This window comes from Protobothrops mucrosquamatus, unplaced genomic scaffold, assembly GCF_001527695.2.
Source record: "Protobothrops mucrosquamatus isolate PMUCROS unplaced genomic scaffold, P.Mucros_1.0 scaffold2477, whole genome shotgun sequence".
NCBI lineage: Eukaryota > Metazoa > Chordata > Lepidosauria > Squamata > Viperidae > Protobothrops > Protobothrops mucrosquamatus.
In genome coordinates, this window is record NW_015388546.1 from 88,683 (window position 1) to 104,690 (window position 16,008).

Genomic DNA, 16,008 nt, shown 5'->3' on the forward strand with positions numbered 1-16,008 from the left:
GGGGGGAGGCAATATCTTCTGAGCTACCCAAAGGCAATCAGAGTCCTGTTGGTGTTCTGATTAGAACTCCTATTAACTCAGAGTATTAAAAGTTTCTAGGAGCAACACAACTGGCTGGGCTGGGCTGGGCTGGGCTGGGCTGAATTATATCTTCTCTCAAGCAAAAGTCAGAATCATCATGGAATCAGTCCTTTGTGCCATTCTAATTCAATTTCAAAGAATTGTCCTAGGATTTAATGTACTGTGTCCTAGTTTCTATTTTTCTGAACCATCTTTAAGCTTGTAGAGGTTCCTTCTTGTCTTTGGTGAGAGTTGTTTCGAAAGAGAACAAAATATCTTTGGTCTCATCAGAGGATGTCGACTACCATTCAGATCATGAATTAAACGTAGGTGGAGGAAGTACAAGAATGAAGGACGTTTAGAGATCAGTATTGATTTTTACATTTGCTTGTAACAAGCCCACTCCATGGTTTGTAACAAGTCCACTCTCAGTGAATTAGATTATGTTGGGGAATGTTTTTTCATACAGAGAAGTTGATCTATTTAATAGCCTAGTGATGCCTTGAAATTAATGGGTTGTGGCCAAAGTCTCATCTTGGGACTAGGCTGATGGGCTAAGTGGATGCTCATGTTATATTGAGGATAATGCAAAGATGGAACTAAAGTGTGATTTCTAGATAGGTAGGTAGGTAGGTAGGTAGGTAGAGATAGATAGATAGATAGATAGATAGATAGATGATAGATAGATAGATAGATGATAGATAGATAGATAGATAGATAGATAGATAGATAGATAGATAGATAGATAGATAGATAGATAGATAGATAGATTAGATTAGATTAGATTAGATTAGATTAGATTAGATAGGCAGGCAGGCAGGCAGGCAGGCAAGCAGTCCTTTTTTAGAGATGTCCCTGAGTAGAAAGAGCACAATGGGTATTCCTCACATGTGCATATCCTGTTTGGATCTTTTCTGCCGCAGGGTGAAAGACACAGTGAAGTCACTTCTGAGGGAGCAGGAACACATCCACCATCAGCTCAAAGAAGAGAATGCTGAGAAAGAGCAGTACCAGGTGAGCGTGGAACAACAGGTTCGAAAAGAGGGACACGAAGGGAAGCAGGAAACCCAGAGCTGGCATCCTTAGCCCAGCAGCTGGCATGTTGGAAACACCTCTAATCTCCTCTCCTCTCCAGGTCAAGCTGCAGGCTTCCAAGGAGGAGAGCCGTAGCCTGGCCTCCGACTTGCAAGAAGCCAAGAGTCGTCATGGTGAGAAAATCTCCCAGGCTCTCATGCTGCAGGAGGATATTCAGAAGTTGCAGCAGAAGCTGGCCGCGGCTAACTGCCGCACAGTAAGTACATGATGACAGGGAGCTTCTAGGAATATTAAAAAATAAGGCTTATCAAGTCCAGCACGCTGTCTGTCTCTGATGGTGTCTCTCTAATGGAATGATCTTGGTGTTCTCCCAGAACTTCTCAAATAGGAGAGAGAAGGCAGACAGACACCCAATCTTGATAACCTATCTCCAGCGCCTGGTAATTCCTGTCTTTATGCAGGGCCTCCTTTTTTGCCCATCCTCTAAATGCAAGTAACCATTTCATTTCCTTGAGTACGGAGCCTTCGGTAGCCATCCAGTGGATATCTCTAATCCAGTGGTCTGCGCTTTTTCCATCACCAAAAGAAAGGTAGTAGTTTGCAACAAGAAGGAATCCAGGATTTCAGAATGATATTTTAGACTCTGATAAAATACAAGGTTGGACAAGCAAAGCACAGATCAGGACATGTCATAGGCAAAAAGTCTCTAGGGTGATGTTGCTTAAGGCCCAACCCTTTTTCTCCAAACGTGTATTTTGTGGAAGAAGATTCACGTACAAAATGGCATCAGGTTCTACCAGGCACTTCATGAATTCATTTTTAAAAAATTCTAGGAGAAATAAAAAATATTTAATTGTGGGGAAAGTCCCCGAAACCTGTGGACTTTTGTTTTGTAAATAGTCTTGGAACAAAGTTACAACCAACAGAGTTGGTTTCATGTTAGAGAACAAGAAAGAACTGACAAAAATCAGCCAGCCCTGATCTAGGCAAAACCACTTGTTCTGTCAGGGCTTGCAGGGCAGAGGAGTGGATAGGTGGGAACCAGAAGCCAGGGATTTATTCTTGGCCCAGGGAAAGAAACTAGATCAATATCTCTCTCTTTCTTTGTGAAAATCAGAAAAGTTTTTTTTTTTTGGTACAAGAATTAGGTTACAAGAATTTTGGTTACAAGAATTACTTCAAGTATTGGAAGACACTCCCGTCATCCACAATCAATGTTTGTACTTGCTGGGACAGGTTCCAGGATTAGAAAATATGCTGAATCCTCACGGCTGGCATTATAGACCATTTATCTTCTTCCTAGGGCTCTCATAATGCCATGAAGGTTGAACATGGCCCCTCCACCTTCTCTTGTGCCTCTTCCTCTCAAGTCCTCTCTCTTTCCAGGCACAGATGGAGTCCTTGTGCGAACAGTTACGCACCACACAGGACATCCTGGCTGCCAGTCAGCAGAAAGTGGCACTCTTAGGGGAAGAGCTAGCCAGCGTGGCCTCCATCCGAGACCGCACAATCTCTGACCTCCACAAGAGCCGCCTTGAGGCGGCTGAGATCAACATCAAGCTGGCTGACATGACCCTCAAGTGGAAAGAAGGCAAAGGCCACTGGTGGAAGGAGAAAGCCATGCTGCTGCAGAATGTAGAGGTAGGTGGTACACTTAGGCATTTGATCCCCTGAGTCAGTTGAGCAAACTTTTTTTTCCCCTTCATCATTTATATTCCATCTGTCTTGTGGGAAGTCTTCTATCTAAAGCATGTATGAGGAAGCCTCATCTCATTTACCTTCTCAACAATCCAGGGCTGAGATTCAGACTGAGAGAGGGAGCAAATGGTCTAGAATTATGTTCCACAAAATCTATAATCAAGGGCAATTTCGACACCAGGTCTCCTTCACCCTAGGCCAGGAGTAGGCAACCTTGGCTCTTTTATGACTCGTGGACTTCAACTCCCAGAAGTCCACAAGTCATAAAAGAGCCAAGGTTTCCTACCCCTGCCCTAGACCAATATTTTCAGCACTATACATAATACTACCTTCTCCACATACAAATTGCCTACAGTTAGTCTTCGAGTTATAAATGTAACAGAGTCTGCCAACTACTGTACATTCATAACCCGAAGATTCATTGGAGTGAATCATGAAAAATGAGTGTGAACACTCCCTACTTTCGCCCATGCATTCACTAATCGACTGCACTGGTTGTTAGGTGCATATTGTCAAACCTTCAAATGCTCTGAAATCAGCCATATTTCTACACTTTTTGGTTGCCTTAGCAACGGGAGGGGGGGAAGATGCATTCTTATAGTTCAGTCAAAACAATAACTTTCTTGTGGGAACCAAGGTCAAGCAGCTTTAATGTTTGGCAGAGCCTGCCAAAGGTGTTAATTGGGGATTGTGATTTATGGCACAGTAAGGGGTGGGGATTTCAACTTTTACTTCGTAACCTTTTGGGGAGGTAGCTTTCAGTCTTGGTTTCACCTTTGTTCGTGCTGATATTATGTAGCTATTAAAAGTGTTCTTTGAGGAAAGCAATTGCCTCAGAGTTCTTATTTCTACTAGTCTCATCTATCAGAACCGTGCCACATATGAGGTATCTCAGGGTGGGAAGGCCATGGGAGAGGCCTAGTGCAGGGACAAGACCACTGCATCCAGCCACCAAAGACCCCCACACACACACACATTGAGAGATGCTTCTCTTCCCACCCATTGGGGTCCCAAGCTGCTTGGACCTTTTCTCCCCACCCCTGTCACCAACCGCTTAATTTACCTTTGGCGCCACGTTTGAAAGCCCCGTGCTTCCCATGCTCTCCTCCTCTGCGGCCTTGGGTGCTGGAGCCCTTGCCAGCAGGCAGAGAATCCCCGGGCTGGTCTCTCCCTTTCCCCGCCGAGTCCCAGCCTCTTTCACGAGCGAGCGCAGCCCTGCCCTGCCACTTGCTGGAGTGTCGAACCCACCCGGATTTCACAAATTGTGACGCTGCAGAGTTAGAGAGCTTGGTGCACCCGCACCCAGCTCCCCTCGCCTGCCAAAAGGACTCCTTCTCTAAATTGCAAGAGGGGCTCCTAAACAAACCTGTTTTCCAGCTCCATCGTGTTTCTCTCCACAGCTCAAGATGCTGGAGAAACGGCAAACCAAAGAAGTTCATGGAACTAAAAAAAAAAAAANGAGAGAGAGAGAGAGAGAGAGAGAGAGAGAGAGAGAGAGAGAGAGAAAGAGGAAAGAGAGGGAGAGGAAAGAGGCATAAAATAATTCATTTGCATTTAATTGTAATGGTTCAAAGAATGTTCGGAAAAATGTTCGGCCCTCCAGCACGTTCACTTCATCCAATCTGGCCCTCTTTGAAAAAAGTTTGGACACCCCTGCTCTAATGGGATGATCTTGGTGTTCTCCCAGAACTTCTCAAACAGGAGAGAGAAGGCAGACAGACACCCAATCTTGATAACCTATCTCCAGCACCTGGTAATTTCTGTCTTTATGCAGGGCCCCCTTTTTTGCCCATCCTCTAAATGCAAGTAACCATTTCATTTCCTTGAGTACGGAGCCTTCGGTAGCCATCCAGTGGATATCTCTAATCTTTTTCCATCACCAAAAGAAAAGTAGTAGTTTGCAACAAGGAATCCAGGATTTCAGAATGATATTTTAGACTCTGATAAAATACAAGGTTGGGCAAGCAAAGCACAGATCAGGACATGTCATAGGCAAAAAGTCTCTAGGGTGATGTTGCTTAAGGCCCAACCCTTTTTCTCCAAACATGTATTTTGTGGAAGAAGATTCACGTACAAAATGGTATCCAGGTTCTACCAGGCACTTCATGAATCCGTTTTTAAAAAATTCTAGGAGAAATAAGAAATATTTAATTGTGGGGAAAGTCCCCGAAACCCGTGGACTTTTGTTTTGTAAATAGTCTTGGAACAAAGTTACAACCAACAGAGTTGGTTTCATGTTAGAGAACAAGAAAGAACTGACAAAAATCAGCCAGCCCTGATCTAGGCAAAACCACTTGTTCTGTCAGGGCTTGCAGGGCAGAGGAGTGGATAGGTGGGAACCAGAAGCCAGGGATTTATTCTTGGCCCAGGGAAAGAAACTAGATCAATATTTCTCTCTTTCTTTGTGAAAATCAGAAAAGGTTTTTTTGGGGGGTACAAGAATTAGGGTACAAGAATTTTGGTTACAAGAATTCCATCAAGTATTGGAAGACACTCCCGTCATCCACAATCAATGCTTGTACTTGCTGGGACAGGTTCCAGGATTAGAAAATATGCTGAATCCTCATGGCTGGCATTATAGACCACTTATCTTCTTCCTAGGGCTCTCATAATGCCATGAAGGTTGAACATGGCCCCTCCACCTTCTCTTGTGCCTCTTCCTCTCAAGTCCTCTCTCTTTCCAGGCACAGATGGAGTCCTTGTGCGAACAGTTACGCACCACACAGGACATCCTGGCTGCCAGTCAGCAGAAAGTGGCACTCTTAGGGGAAGAGCTAGCCAGCGTGGCCTCCATCCGAGACCGCACAATCTCTGACCTCCACAAGAGCCGCCTTGAGGCGGCTGAGATCAACATCAAGCTGGCTGACATGACCCTCAAGTGGAAAGAAGGCAAAGGCCACTGGTGGAAGGAGAAAGCCATGCTGCTGCAGAATGTAGAGGTAGGTGGTACACTCAGGCATTTGATCCCCTGAGTCAGTTGAGCAAACTTTTTTTTCCCCTTCATCGTTTATATTCCATCTGTCTTGTGGGAAGTCTTCTAAAGCATGTATGAGGAAGCCTCATCTCATTTACCTTCTCAACAATCCAGGGCTGAGATTCAGACTGAGAGAGGGAGCAAATGGTCTAGAATTATGTTCCACGAAATCTATAATCAAGGGCAATTTCGACACCAGGTCTCCTTCACCCTAGGCCAGGAGTAGGCAACCTTGGCTCTTTTATGACTCGTGGACTTCAACTCCCAGAATTCCTGAGCCAGCCAGAATTCCTGAGCTGGCTCAGGAATTCTGGGCGTTGAAGTCCACAAGTCATAAAAGAGCCAAGGTTTCCTACCCCTGCCCTAGACCAATATTTTCAGCACTATACATAATAATACTACCTTCTCCACATACAAATTGCCTACAGTTAGTCTTCGAGTTATAAATGTAACAGAGTCTGCCAACTACGGTACATTCATAACCCGAAGATTCATTGGAGTGAATCATGAAAAATGAGTGTGAACACTCCCTACTTTCGCCCATGCATTCACTAATCGACTGCACTGGTTGTTAGGTGCATATTGTCAAACCTTCAAATGCTCTGAAATCAGCCATATTTCTACGCTTTTTGGTTGCCTTAGCAACGGGAGGGGGGGAAGATGCATTCTTATAGTTCAGTCAAAACAATAACTTTTTTGTGGGAGCCAAGGTCAAGCAGCTTTAATGTTTGGCAGAGCCTGCCAAAGGTGTTAATTGGGGATTGTGATTTATGACACAGTAAGGGGTGGGGATTTCAACTTTTACTTCGTAACCTTTTGGGGAGGTAGCTTTCAGTCTTGGTTTCACCTTTGTTCGAGCTGATATTATGTAGCCATTAAAAGTGTTCTTTGAGGAAAGCAATTGCCTCAGAGTTCTTATTTCTACTAGTCTCATCTATCAGAACCGTGACACATATGAGGTATCTCAGGGTGGGAAGGCCATGGGAGAGGCCTAGTGTAGGGACAAGACCACTGCATCCAGCCACCAAAGACCCCCACACACACACCCATTGAGAGATGCTTCTCTTCCCACCCATTGGGGTCCCAAGCTGCTTGGACCTTTTCTCCCCACCCCCGTCACCAACCGCTTAATTTACCTTTGGCGCCACGTTTGAAAGCCCCGTGCTTCCCACGCTCTCCTCCTCTGCGGCCTTGGGTGCTGGAGCCCTTGCCAGCCAGGCAGAGAAGCCCCGGGCTGGCCTCTCCCCTTCCCCGCCGAGTCCCAGCCTCTCTCACGAGCGGGCGCAGCCCTGCCCTGCCACTTGCTGGAGTGTCGAACCCACCTGGATTTCACAAATTGTGATGCTGCAGAGTTAGAGAGCTTGGCGCACCCGCACCCAGCTCCCCTCGCCTGCCAAAAGGACTCCTTCTCTAAATTGCAAGAGGGGCTCCTAAACAAACCTGTTTTCCAGCTCCATCGTGTTTCTCTCCGCAGCTCAAGATGCTGGAGAAACGGCAAACCAAAGAAGTTCATGGAACTAAAAAAAAAAAAAAATTCAGTCAGACCTTCCAACTTCTCGCCAAAAAAAAAAAAAAAAAGATCTCACGAAGTTGGAAGGTCTGATTGAACTTTTTTTTTTTTAGTCCCACGAATTTCTTTTCGGTTTTCTTGCACATTTTTTCTGCTTGCAACGCAGCTTTTCCATTTCTCTCCAGCAAAAGAAAAGCGTCTTGAGCTGCTGGGAGAAACGCGACAGAGCTGGAAAGCAGGTTTGTTTAGAAACCGCTCTTGTAATTTAGAGAAGGAGTCCTTTTGGCAAGTGAGGGGAGCAGGGCGGTAGAGCGCCAAGTTCTCCAGCTCCATGGTGGCGCAATTTGTGAAACCCGGCTGGGTTCGGCACTCCAGAAAGTGGCCGGGCAGGGCTGTGCCCGCTTGTGATAGAAGCTGGGGCTCAGCAGGGGAGAAGAGAGACCGATCCCGCACTTCTCCGCCTGGCTGGACTAGGGCTCCGGCACTCAGGAGGTGAGCGTGGGCAGTTTGGGGCTCTCAGTCATGGCACCAAAGTAGCACGTTGCGGCGTCTCTGCAGTCGTTCGTAAGTGCGAAGGGCCGCTGTGATGCTGCAACATATGTAACTTTGGGACCCGGTCATAAGTACTTTGGGCAGGAATGTCGTAACTTTGAACATTCACTAAGTGAACATTCGTAACTTGAGAACTACCTGTGGGTTGTTGTTTTTTTGTAGTGGGGAGGGAATAAAGCAAAAGGATCCTGGCATGCATTGATGCAATCATTGATCTTTTGTTTGTGGATTGAAATTAAACTCTGGGGAAGTTTTTAAATCAGTTTTGCATATGCAGAAAGAACAAAAATCCCCAAGCAGTTGAATGCCAAGATTTAATATTTGGGAGATTCAAAAGAAAAAGAACAATATGGCTTTGGAACTAAATTAGTCTGTATTTTAAAGGGATAAAAGAGAATATTTGTAGCTCAGGGTTGAACTGTGGGGTCCTTGGTACTCTCTGAGCTTGGTTGTTTTCTTGCAGACATTTCGTTACCAAAATAGGTAACAGCCTTAGTGCTGATAATGTTACCTAACTTGGTAATGAAACATCTTCAAGAACACAACCAACTTTCTTTCTTTCTTTCTTTCTTTCTTTCTTTCTTTCTTTCTTTCTTTCTTTCTTTCTTTCTTTCTTTCTTTCTTTCTTTCTTTCCTTCCTTCCTTCCTTCCTTCCTTTCTTTCTTTCTTTCTTTCCTTTTTTCTTTCTCTTTCTGTCTTTTTCTTTCTCTCTCTCTCTCTCTTTCTCTTTTTTTCTTTCTCTCTCTTCACTTCCCACACTGTTAAGACGGGGACAAAATTGCTGGGATAACTAAATCTATGGACAAATCTACAGATGACTCCTCCCTAACCTAGCTGCTGTCAACTTTAGAACTATAGATGCCACTGAATTGAAACTTTTTCTAGCTCTGTCAACGTGGTCATTGCTGAGAAGCTGTTGGATTTATTTATTTGTTGAATTTATATTTATATAGCTGGCCATCTCACTTGCACATGACTCTGGGCCGCATACACAATTAAAACAAACTTTGCAAAGTTTACATAATTTATCAAAACCAATGAAGAACCATTACTGCCGTTCAGTAACATCTAGACACCCTTGGATTCCCCAGCCCTGCATGTTGCATAAAGAATCTGACTTCGCCCACTTCTTTAATAGCTTTCCGTAGAGCAAATGGGGGGGGGGGGGGAGAAGAGTAATCTAATCCTGCACTGTGACCGTTCCTTTCAAATTTATGTTTTGTTAGGCAGAGAAAGATAAGATCCTGAAGCTGAGTGCTGAGGTTCTCCGTCTTGAAAACAGCTTGCAGGAAGAACGGGCACAGCGCCAGGTGTTACGTATGGAGCTGGCACAGGAACGGGATGCCAGTCTGGTAAACTATCTCCCCTGGAAAAAAAAAGGATTCCATCGTTCAAGGCGGGAGGGAAAAATAGAGAATGATTTCTGTCCTCTCACAAGTAGTTAAGCTGTTCACAGATTAAGATTGCCAAGCTCCCAGGAAGAGGTGTTTAGCTCCCTTGCCGGCTATGTAGATGGGGTTGCAAGACATCTTTATCTTGCAAGGATCACCGGCAGAGAAAGTTTTGAAAAGAGCTCTTGGTGCTCTCCCTCCCTTGCAGGATACATGGTGGTTTTTTTTCTGTGACTTTTTGAAGCATTGACTGAAGACTAACAGAGCCCATCGTTCCATTTCATTTCTCTTCTCTCTTTCGATTTGCCAGTCAATGTCCTGTTGTCACTGACCGTTCTTAGTCCTCACTGAGAAATTTCTGGGCTGACCTTCACAGTCCTGTTACACCCAATTATTTGGCAAGATGCATCTACAGAATAGTTCTTCCTAACTTGGGGGCTCTCTAGCATTATGGTGACTGCAGCTCCTTTAGACCAGGGCTTTTCAACCAGTGGTACGGGTACCACCTGTGGTACATTGGCACCTGGCAGGTGGTACGCAACCATCCTAGAAAAGTAGCGGGAGAGGGGAATGAGCTGAACCGATGGCAGCACCGCACAAGCCTGAGAGAGAGATGGCTGGAGCTGCAGGGCTGTCAGGGCTCAGTGGAAGCACCAGGATCAGTGCCAAGCTCCAGCTGGAGCTCGGCGCTGATCTTGCTGCTTCTGCTGAGCCCTGAAAAAGCACCAATCAGCTGAAAAGCAGCAGTGATCCTGGTGTTTCTGGTGGGCTCAGACAAAGTGCCGATCAGCTGGAATGTTGCAGCATCTCCAGGGTCTTGTGATTTACATTCAGATGCTTGGCAACTGATTCATATTTATGATGGTCCCAGTGTCCCAGGGTCATGTGAAGTGACCAAAACCTGCTTCAACCACCCAGTAGACGGGGGGAATAAAAACCAAACACCCCCCCGACCCCACCCCGCTGTCAATCCTCAACAGAAATGCTCACAACAATGAAAACCTCAGACAGGGGGAAGAGCGCGGCTGGGCAGGCAGGCAGGCAGGTGTCTTGCTCGGCTGTGGCTGTTTTCAATGCCATTGTAACTTCGAACAGTCACTAAGTGAACTGTTGTAAGTCGAGGACTACCTGTACTTTATCACTTTTTTCCTTTTTGGGGGGGGGGTCATCAAGTTTTTGACACCTTGCTAGGCGACTGGTGGTACTTGGATAGTGCCATATCCTAAAAGTGGTACAATGGGTGAAAAGATTGAAAAGCCCTGCTTTAGACCATCTCGACCATCCTGGCCAGGAGGTCAAAGAATTGCTGTCTCACTGTATCAGGAGAGCACCTAGTTAGGGAAGGCCTAAATGGATCAAGCATCTCAGTTCTCTTAGTCTGGATAAGGTTTTGCTTATTCTTAACACAAGCCTGGATCATATACGGTCCATGAACAACACAAGACTCGTCAAGCATCCCTGTGTGGTTTGATGCTGCTTACTAAAAAGTCACTAATTTCACCCCCACCCAAAAAGGGGTGCTGCTGAGCACCTCCAGGCCTCCTTGCTGCTCCTAGCTTGAACGCTGCCTCCTCACTACTAGCAGCTGATTGGCCCACCAGGTATTCCTTTGCGGCCCACAATTATTTTTAATTCATCGGTGTGGCCCTTTCCCCTCTCCAAGTTATGCAGGCCTGCTCTAAGAGGTGAGTGCAATGTGACAGTAAATCTGCAAAAAAAAGAAAACTTAAAGAGCCTTTAGGGCAGAGGTCCCCAACCTTTTGGACACCAGAGACTGGTTATGTGGTGAGAGGTTTTTCCGGGGACCGGAAGGATCGTGGTTTTGTGTGCTGCCTGCATCCTGCGGATGGGGCTTTGCTTGTTTGTGCGGCCCGGTTGCTGGCATGCTGCGGCCCGGTACCAGTCCACGGACTGGGGGTTGGGGACCCCTGCTTTAGGGAATGGAGATGGCCAGTGATGAAGGGGAGGCTCTACCCCATGGATAAAATAGAGGCCCTAGAAAATGGAGAGAGCTTTCCAAAAATGAAAGGAGCTGTCTTAAAATCCCAGCACTGGGCATGAGCATTAACTACAGGTAATCCTCGAGTTATGACTGCAATTGAGCCCGAAATTTATGTTGCTAAGTGAAACATTTGTTAAGTGAGTTTTGCCCCACTTTACGACTTTTCTTCCCACATTGTTTAAGTAAATCACTGCAGTTGTTAAGTTAGTAACACGGTTGTTCAGTGAATCGGGCTTCCTCATTGACTTTGCTTGTCAGAAGGCCGCACAAGGTGATCACCTGACCCCGGGACACTGCAACCGTCATAAATGTGAACCAGTTGCCAAGTGTCTGATTTTTTGATCACGTGACTCTGGGGATGCTGCAAGAGTCATAAGTCACTTTTTTCAGTGCCGTTGTAACTTTGAATGGTCGCTAAATAAACTGTTGTAAGTTGAGGATGACCTGTATTTAGTTCCATGGTGGGCTTCATAACTCTCTAGACATGTTCTTCTAAAATTCTGCTCCAGCAAACGTCACTCTTGCCCTCATCAGGTTCAAGTCTCCGAGAGCCGCCGGGAGCTACGGGAGCTGCGCGCTGCCTTGCAGGTTGCCCAGAAGGAGAAAGAGCAACTGCAGGACGAAAAACAGGTTGGTGTGGCATCTAAATGGAGAGGGATAAAAGGCTGGCTGTAGCCTGAATTTAGTAGGAGAAGAAGCTATGAAGTGGCAAGAGGAATCCGTTACCGTTCGGGGCTCAATGCTGATGCGTTGCCCATTCTCTGCCTTCAGGAGTTGCTGGTGTACATACGCCGCCTTGAAGAACGTTTGGAGAAAGTGGCAGATGAGAAATGGAGTGAATCAGTTCTGATTGATGATGAAGAGGAAAGAGCTCTGGATACTCCTGGTTAGTCCTGCCACCGTTACCTGGCAGCCCGATCAATTATATTTAGTGACTCTAGTCCAGGGGTGTCAAACTTAATTTCAATGAGGGCATCAGCATTGCGGTTGCCCTGGGGGGCCCGGGTGGGTGTGGCCAGAGTGGGTGCAGCCTACTGGGTGGGCGTGGATGGAGTAGGTATGGCCTACTGGGTGGGCGTGCCCAGTTCTACATCATTCACGTCAAGGGTGCCTATGGGGGCTTGGGCAGGAATGGGACAGATCTGAGGGTCTCTGGCAGAAGGGGGTGGGACCGGGGCAAGTGTCAAGGCATAGTCCACCGGGGCAAGTGCCAAGATAGCCCCACAAAATTGTACATTGGCTCCCGGCTGGCCTGGGCCAGGGCCAAGGCAGCGGGGGCCGTTCCCTCACTGTTTCCAGGATGGCTTCGCGGGCCACATGAAACGACTTCGCGGGCCGCATCCGGCCCCCGGGCCTTGTGTTTGACATGTCTGCTCTAGTCCATGCTATCAGGCAAAATAATGATGATGATGATGATGTAGGGATCAACAGACTTGGTTGAGTTCTGTGAAACTAGCCTTGTGAATCTAAATGTTCAGGCATCCTTAAACTTATCCAGAACACAAGGGGCAGGGATCTGGATGGCGTTTACCTTGAGATTGAAACTGCTTCTCGAGAAATTTGTTTAGCCAAATCTTTTCTTCCCATATTTAATTTGAGGTGGGCAATATATTGCCCTCTAGGGTTGATGGATTTTAATTCCTAGGAGTCCTGGGCCGATGGTGAGGAATGATGGGAATTGCACTGCCGCAACATCTGGTTATTAAATGTTTACTACCCTGGGTAGGGCCATAGCTGAGAAAAACTCTCTGTTGGTGCACTTTGTGATGCTTCCATTCTTGTCTCACTCTGTGGGAACTCTGTGGCGTATTCCATAAAGTCAGACTTTAGATATTGATGACCTCCAAGATCCCTTCCAACATTATTATTATTATTATAATTATTATTGTTGTTGTTGTTGTTCTTTGGAGCACCTTGCCTTTAAGCTCCTTTTGTAGGGCAGGAACTTGCAAATATCCCACCCAGCAACCCTGAATTAACCACTAGCAAAATAAGCATGTGCTTGGAGCACCAATGGAAGGGAGGGAAGATTTATCTCCTGGACAAGCATCCAGTTTCAGGTTCACATTAGGAAGCTAACTAGAGCAATGTTTTTCTCTGCAAGGTCAGTTTCTGCTGGGAGCATCATTGATTCTGGGAGAGATTTGTTTACACACACACGAACACACACACACGGACACACACCTAACGCCATCTTCATTTTCATCTTCCAGGCTCCCTGGACTCCCCGTTGTCTGATTCCGAGGACGAATGCCCCGAGGACATGCGCCTGCCTGCTCAGCTCAGTTCTTACAGCCTGTGTGACACCCGGGCAGTGACCACCACGCCTCCCTGTGCCCATGGGCCATCTCACACAGTGGTGATCAGCCAGCCTGCTCCTATTGCTAGTCAGATCAAACAGCCGCCCGAGGATTCCAGTTCTGACTCGGTGAGGCCCTGAGAAGCGGGGAAGGGCCCAGCCCAGCCCACGTATAGCTGTCCAAGGCAAAGGGTGAAAGAGTTGCTTTGGGGATCCAGGCAAAGAGATGATCTAGCCCAGGGACAGGGGAGCTGAAAGCATGCTGTGAGTGCCTTCGTGCCAAGGAATCCTCAGAGGAGGCCAAGCGCTTTCACAAAACGTTTACTGTTGGGACACAATCACTAGGAAGACAACGTGTTAAAAAAATGCTCCCCATTTAGCCTCTCCTAAAGGATGCTTCCTATCACATTGGCTTAGTTTCTTTCTTCTTTTGGGCAGGAAGATGGCAGGACTGCAACTACTCATCTTTTTTCCCTCCTCGGTGTCTGTCAGATCCAAGGGCATTGTGTTTGCTTTTGTGTGCATGTACACACACACACACACGCGTCTGCGCTAAACGCTGATGTGCTTACTTTCCATGATACCAGCTTCTAATGTTGTAAGTTCAGAGAAATAATAATAATTAATAATAATATCCAAAAGGGGCAAGAAATGTGATCAGCACCAAGAGAAGTGCCTACTGACTTAGGTTTGGACCCATCTTCTGATGCTGTTTAGCCTGATTAGCCACAGCTCTCCAGAATTTTAGGCAAGGGCTCTTTCCTTCGTCTGCATCCCATAATTCTTTTAGTTGGAGAGATTGAACCTAGGTCTTTTCTGGGCAAAACAGGTGTCCGTATGCATGCATATACTGTAGATATCTTGAGGCACAGGAGTTTGTGCCCTCCAGCAAAAAGAAGAACAGGCCAATTCTCATGAACATGAGCCAAAGTCAAACATGCTGAAAACGGGTCTCTTTTTATTGGTAGGAAGCCGAAGATGAGAAGGTTGTTCTGATGGCAGCTGCCCAGAGTGGTGGTGAAGAAACCAATCTACTCCTTCCAGAGCTTGGCAATGGCTTCTGTGAAATGGCCAGGTGAGAGGAAGTTATTTCATTTGAACTGTGTTTTTCTCTTCAATCTTGTCCTCTCTCATTCCTGGCACCCAGCAACATCTGAAAGTTTTCTAGGTGGTACCTCAGAACCCAGAGACCCGGCCAAGTTATTCAGTAGTCTGCAGTCCTCCCTAGCCACTTTGTAAATATTGAAAAGCCAGACAGATTTTGCAGAAGAGAGAAGAGAGAAAGTGCTGATTAGGCAAAATAAGAAATGCACGCAAATGTACGCAGTTTAATTACGGTTTCATCTTCCGGTCGCCCATTAGTGCCAGTTCTGGATTTGTTTAACAGCCAAACTGGATATATATAATGACACAAAGAATATACACAGCCGTAGCTGTGGAAACCTGAGATCAAAGTTTCCCAGATTTTTTTTTTTTCAGAATAAAAGCTGACTCCTCTTTGGTATGTATTTTGTTTTCCTCTTCCCATTTTGTCTCCTGCAGATTCATAAGGTCTCAATATCTCTTCCTTCCCATCCTTTCTGCAGCCCTAAGTCTCCCACTTACAGGTGTCTCTCCCTCCCTCCACTGCTTTTCTTCTCTCTCCTTACTGAGTCTGATTGCCCCGTGTGTCTGGTAGGATGAAGCCTTTCCCCTGTCTTCATTTGTGATTAATGTATCTTGGCCTACACGGGAGGTCAAGTCTCACTGACCTTCATTCTGTGACTCTGGGCATCTTGGACCTTGCCTGCCTAAGCAATTCTCCACTCTACCCTGGTCTTGCACAGTGAACCCTATGGGAGAATGTTCAGCACCATTTCAGAAGATCAATTTATGAAATTTCAATTTTTTTGAGCACCCTTTTAATTTCTCTCTCTCTCTCTCTCTCTCTCTCTCTTTCCCATACTTTTCCTCCATGCTCAGTGGGCTGACAGGGCGGCAGATGTCGGAATCATCCGGAATGGGTGCATCTCCCTTGGACCTGCCCTCTCCAGGCTTTTGGAAGGAGTGTCCCATTTGCCACGAGCGCTTCCCGCCTGAGAGTGACAAGGAAACTGTTGACACGCATGTTGACGGGCACTTCTTTTTCAGCACCCATGACCCCTTTACTTTTGAATAAGCTTCTTGTCCCCATCACCACCATCATGTCCCCTTGTTTTCCCCTCTCTCATTTCAGTAGGATTCAGGCTGGTTCCTTCCCTCTATTCTTGCTTCCATAAAGAGTTTCTTAAGAAGAATGAATTATCCTAACACAATTGGGCTGGTGGCTGTAAAAAACGGTTGTCTTCCAGGGACCCTTTCCAAGGCCAAACAGTCAGAGCCATCTTGCATCAGGAGTAGTATCCTCAGGGATGGGAACTAGGTGATATTAAACTATCACCATAGAGTGATATTGTCCAGGCATTTTGTGTGATCTTCTACAGATATCCACAATGACTTTTGCCTGCC

At 46.2% G+C, this 16,008-nt stretch overlaps 1 protein-coding gene across 1 annotated transcript in view; it reads left to right on the forward strand.

Annotated features, from left to right (window-relative positions):
- The window catches only part of CALCOCO1 (calcium binding and coiled-coil domain 1), a 19,410-nt gene extending 3,710 nt beyond the window's left edge, over positions 1-15,700 (forward strand). The window contains exons 4-13 of the mRNA XM_029285910.1: positions 280-305; positions 984-1,074; positions 1,196-1,351; positions 2,482-2,740; positions 9,060-9,181; positions 11,757-11,852; positions 11,994-12,108; positions 13,436-13,650; positions 14,490-14,596; positions 15,484-15,700. Of these exons, the coding sequence (XP_029141743.1) occupies positions 280-305; positions 984-1,074; positions 1,196-1,351; positions 2,482-2,740; positions 9,060-9,181; positions 11,757-11,852; positions 11,994-12,108; positions 13,436-13,650; positions 14,490-14,596; positions 15,484-15,679 (1,383 nt within the window). The 3' untranslated portion in view covers positions 15,680-15,700. The remainder of the gene's footprint in view (positions 1-279; positions 306-983; positions 1,075-1,195; positions 1,352-2,481; positions 2,741-9,059; positions 9,182-11,756; positions 11,853-11,993; positions 12,109-13,435; positions 13,651-14,489; positions 14,597-15,483) is intronic.
- The last annotated feature ends 308 nt before the right edge of the window (positions 15,701-16,008 follow it).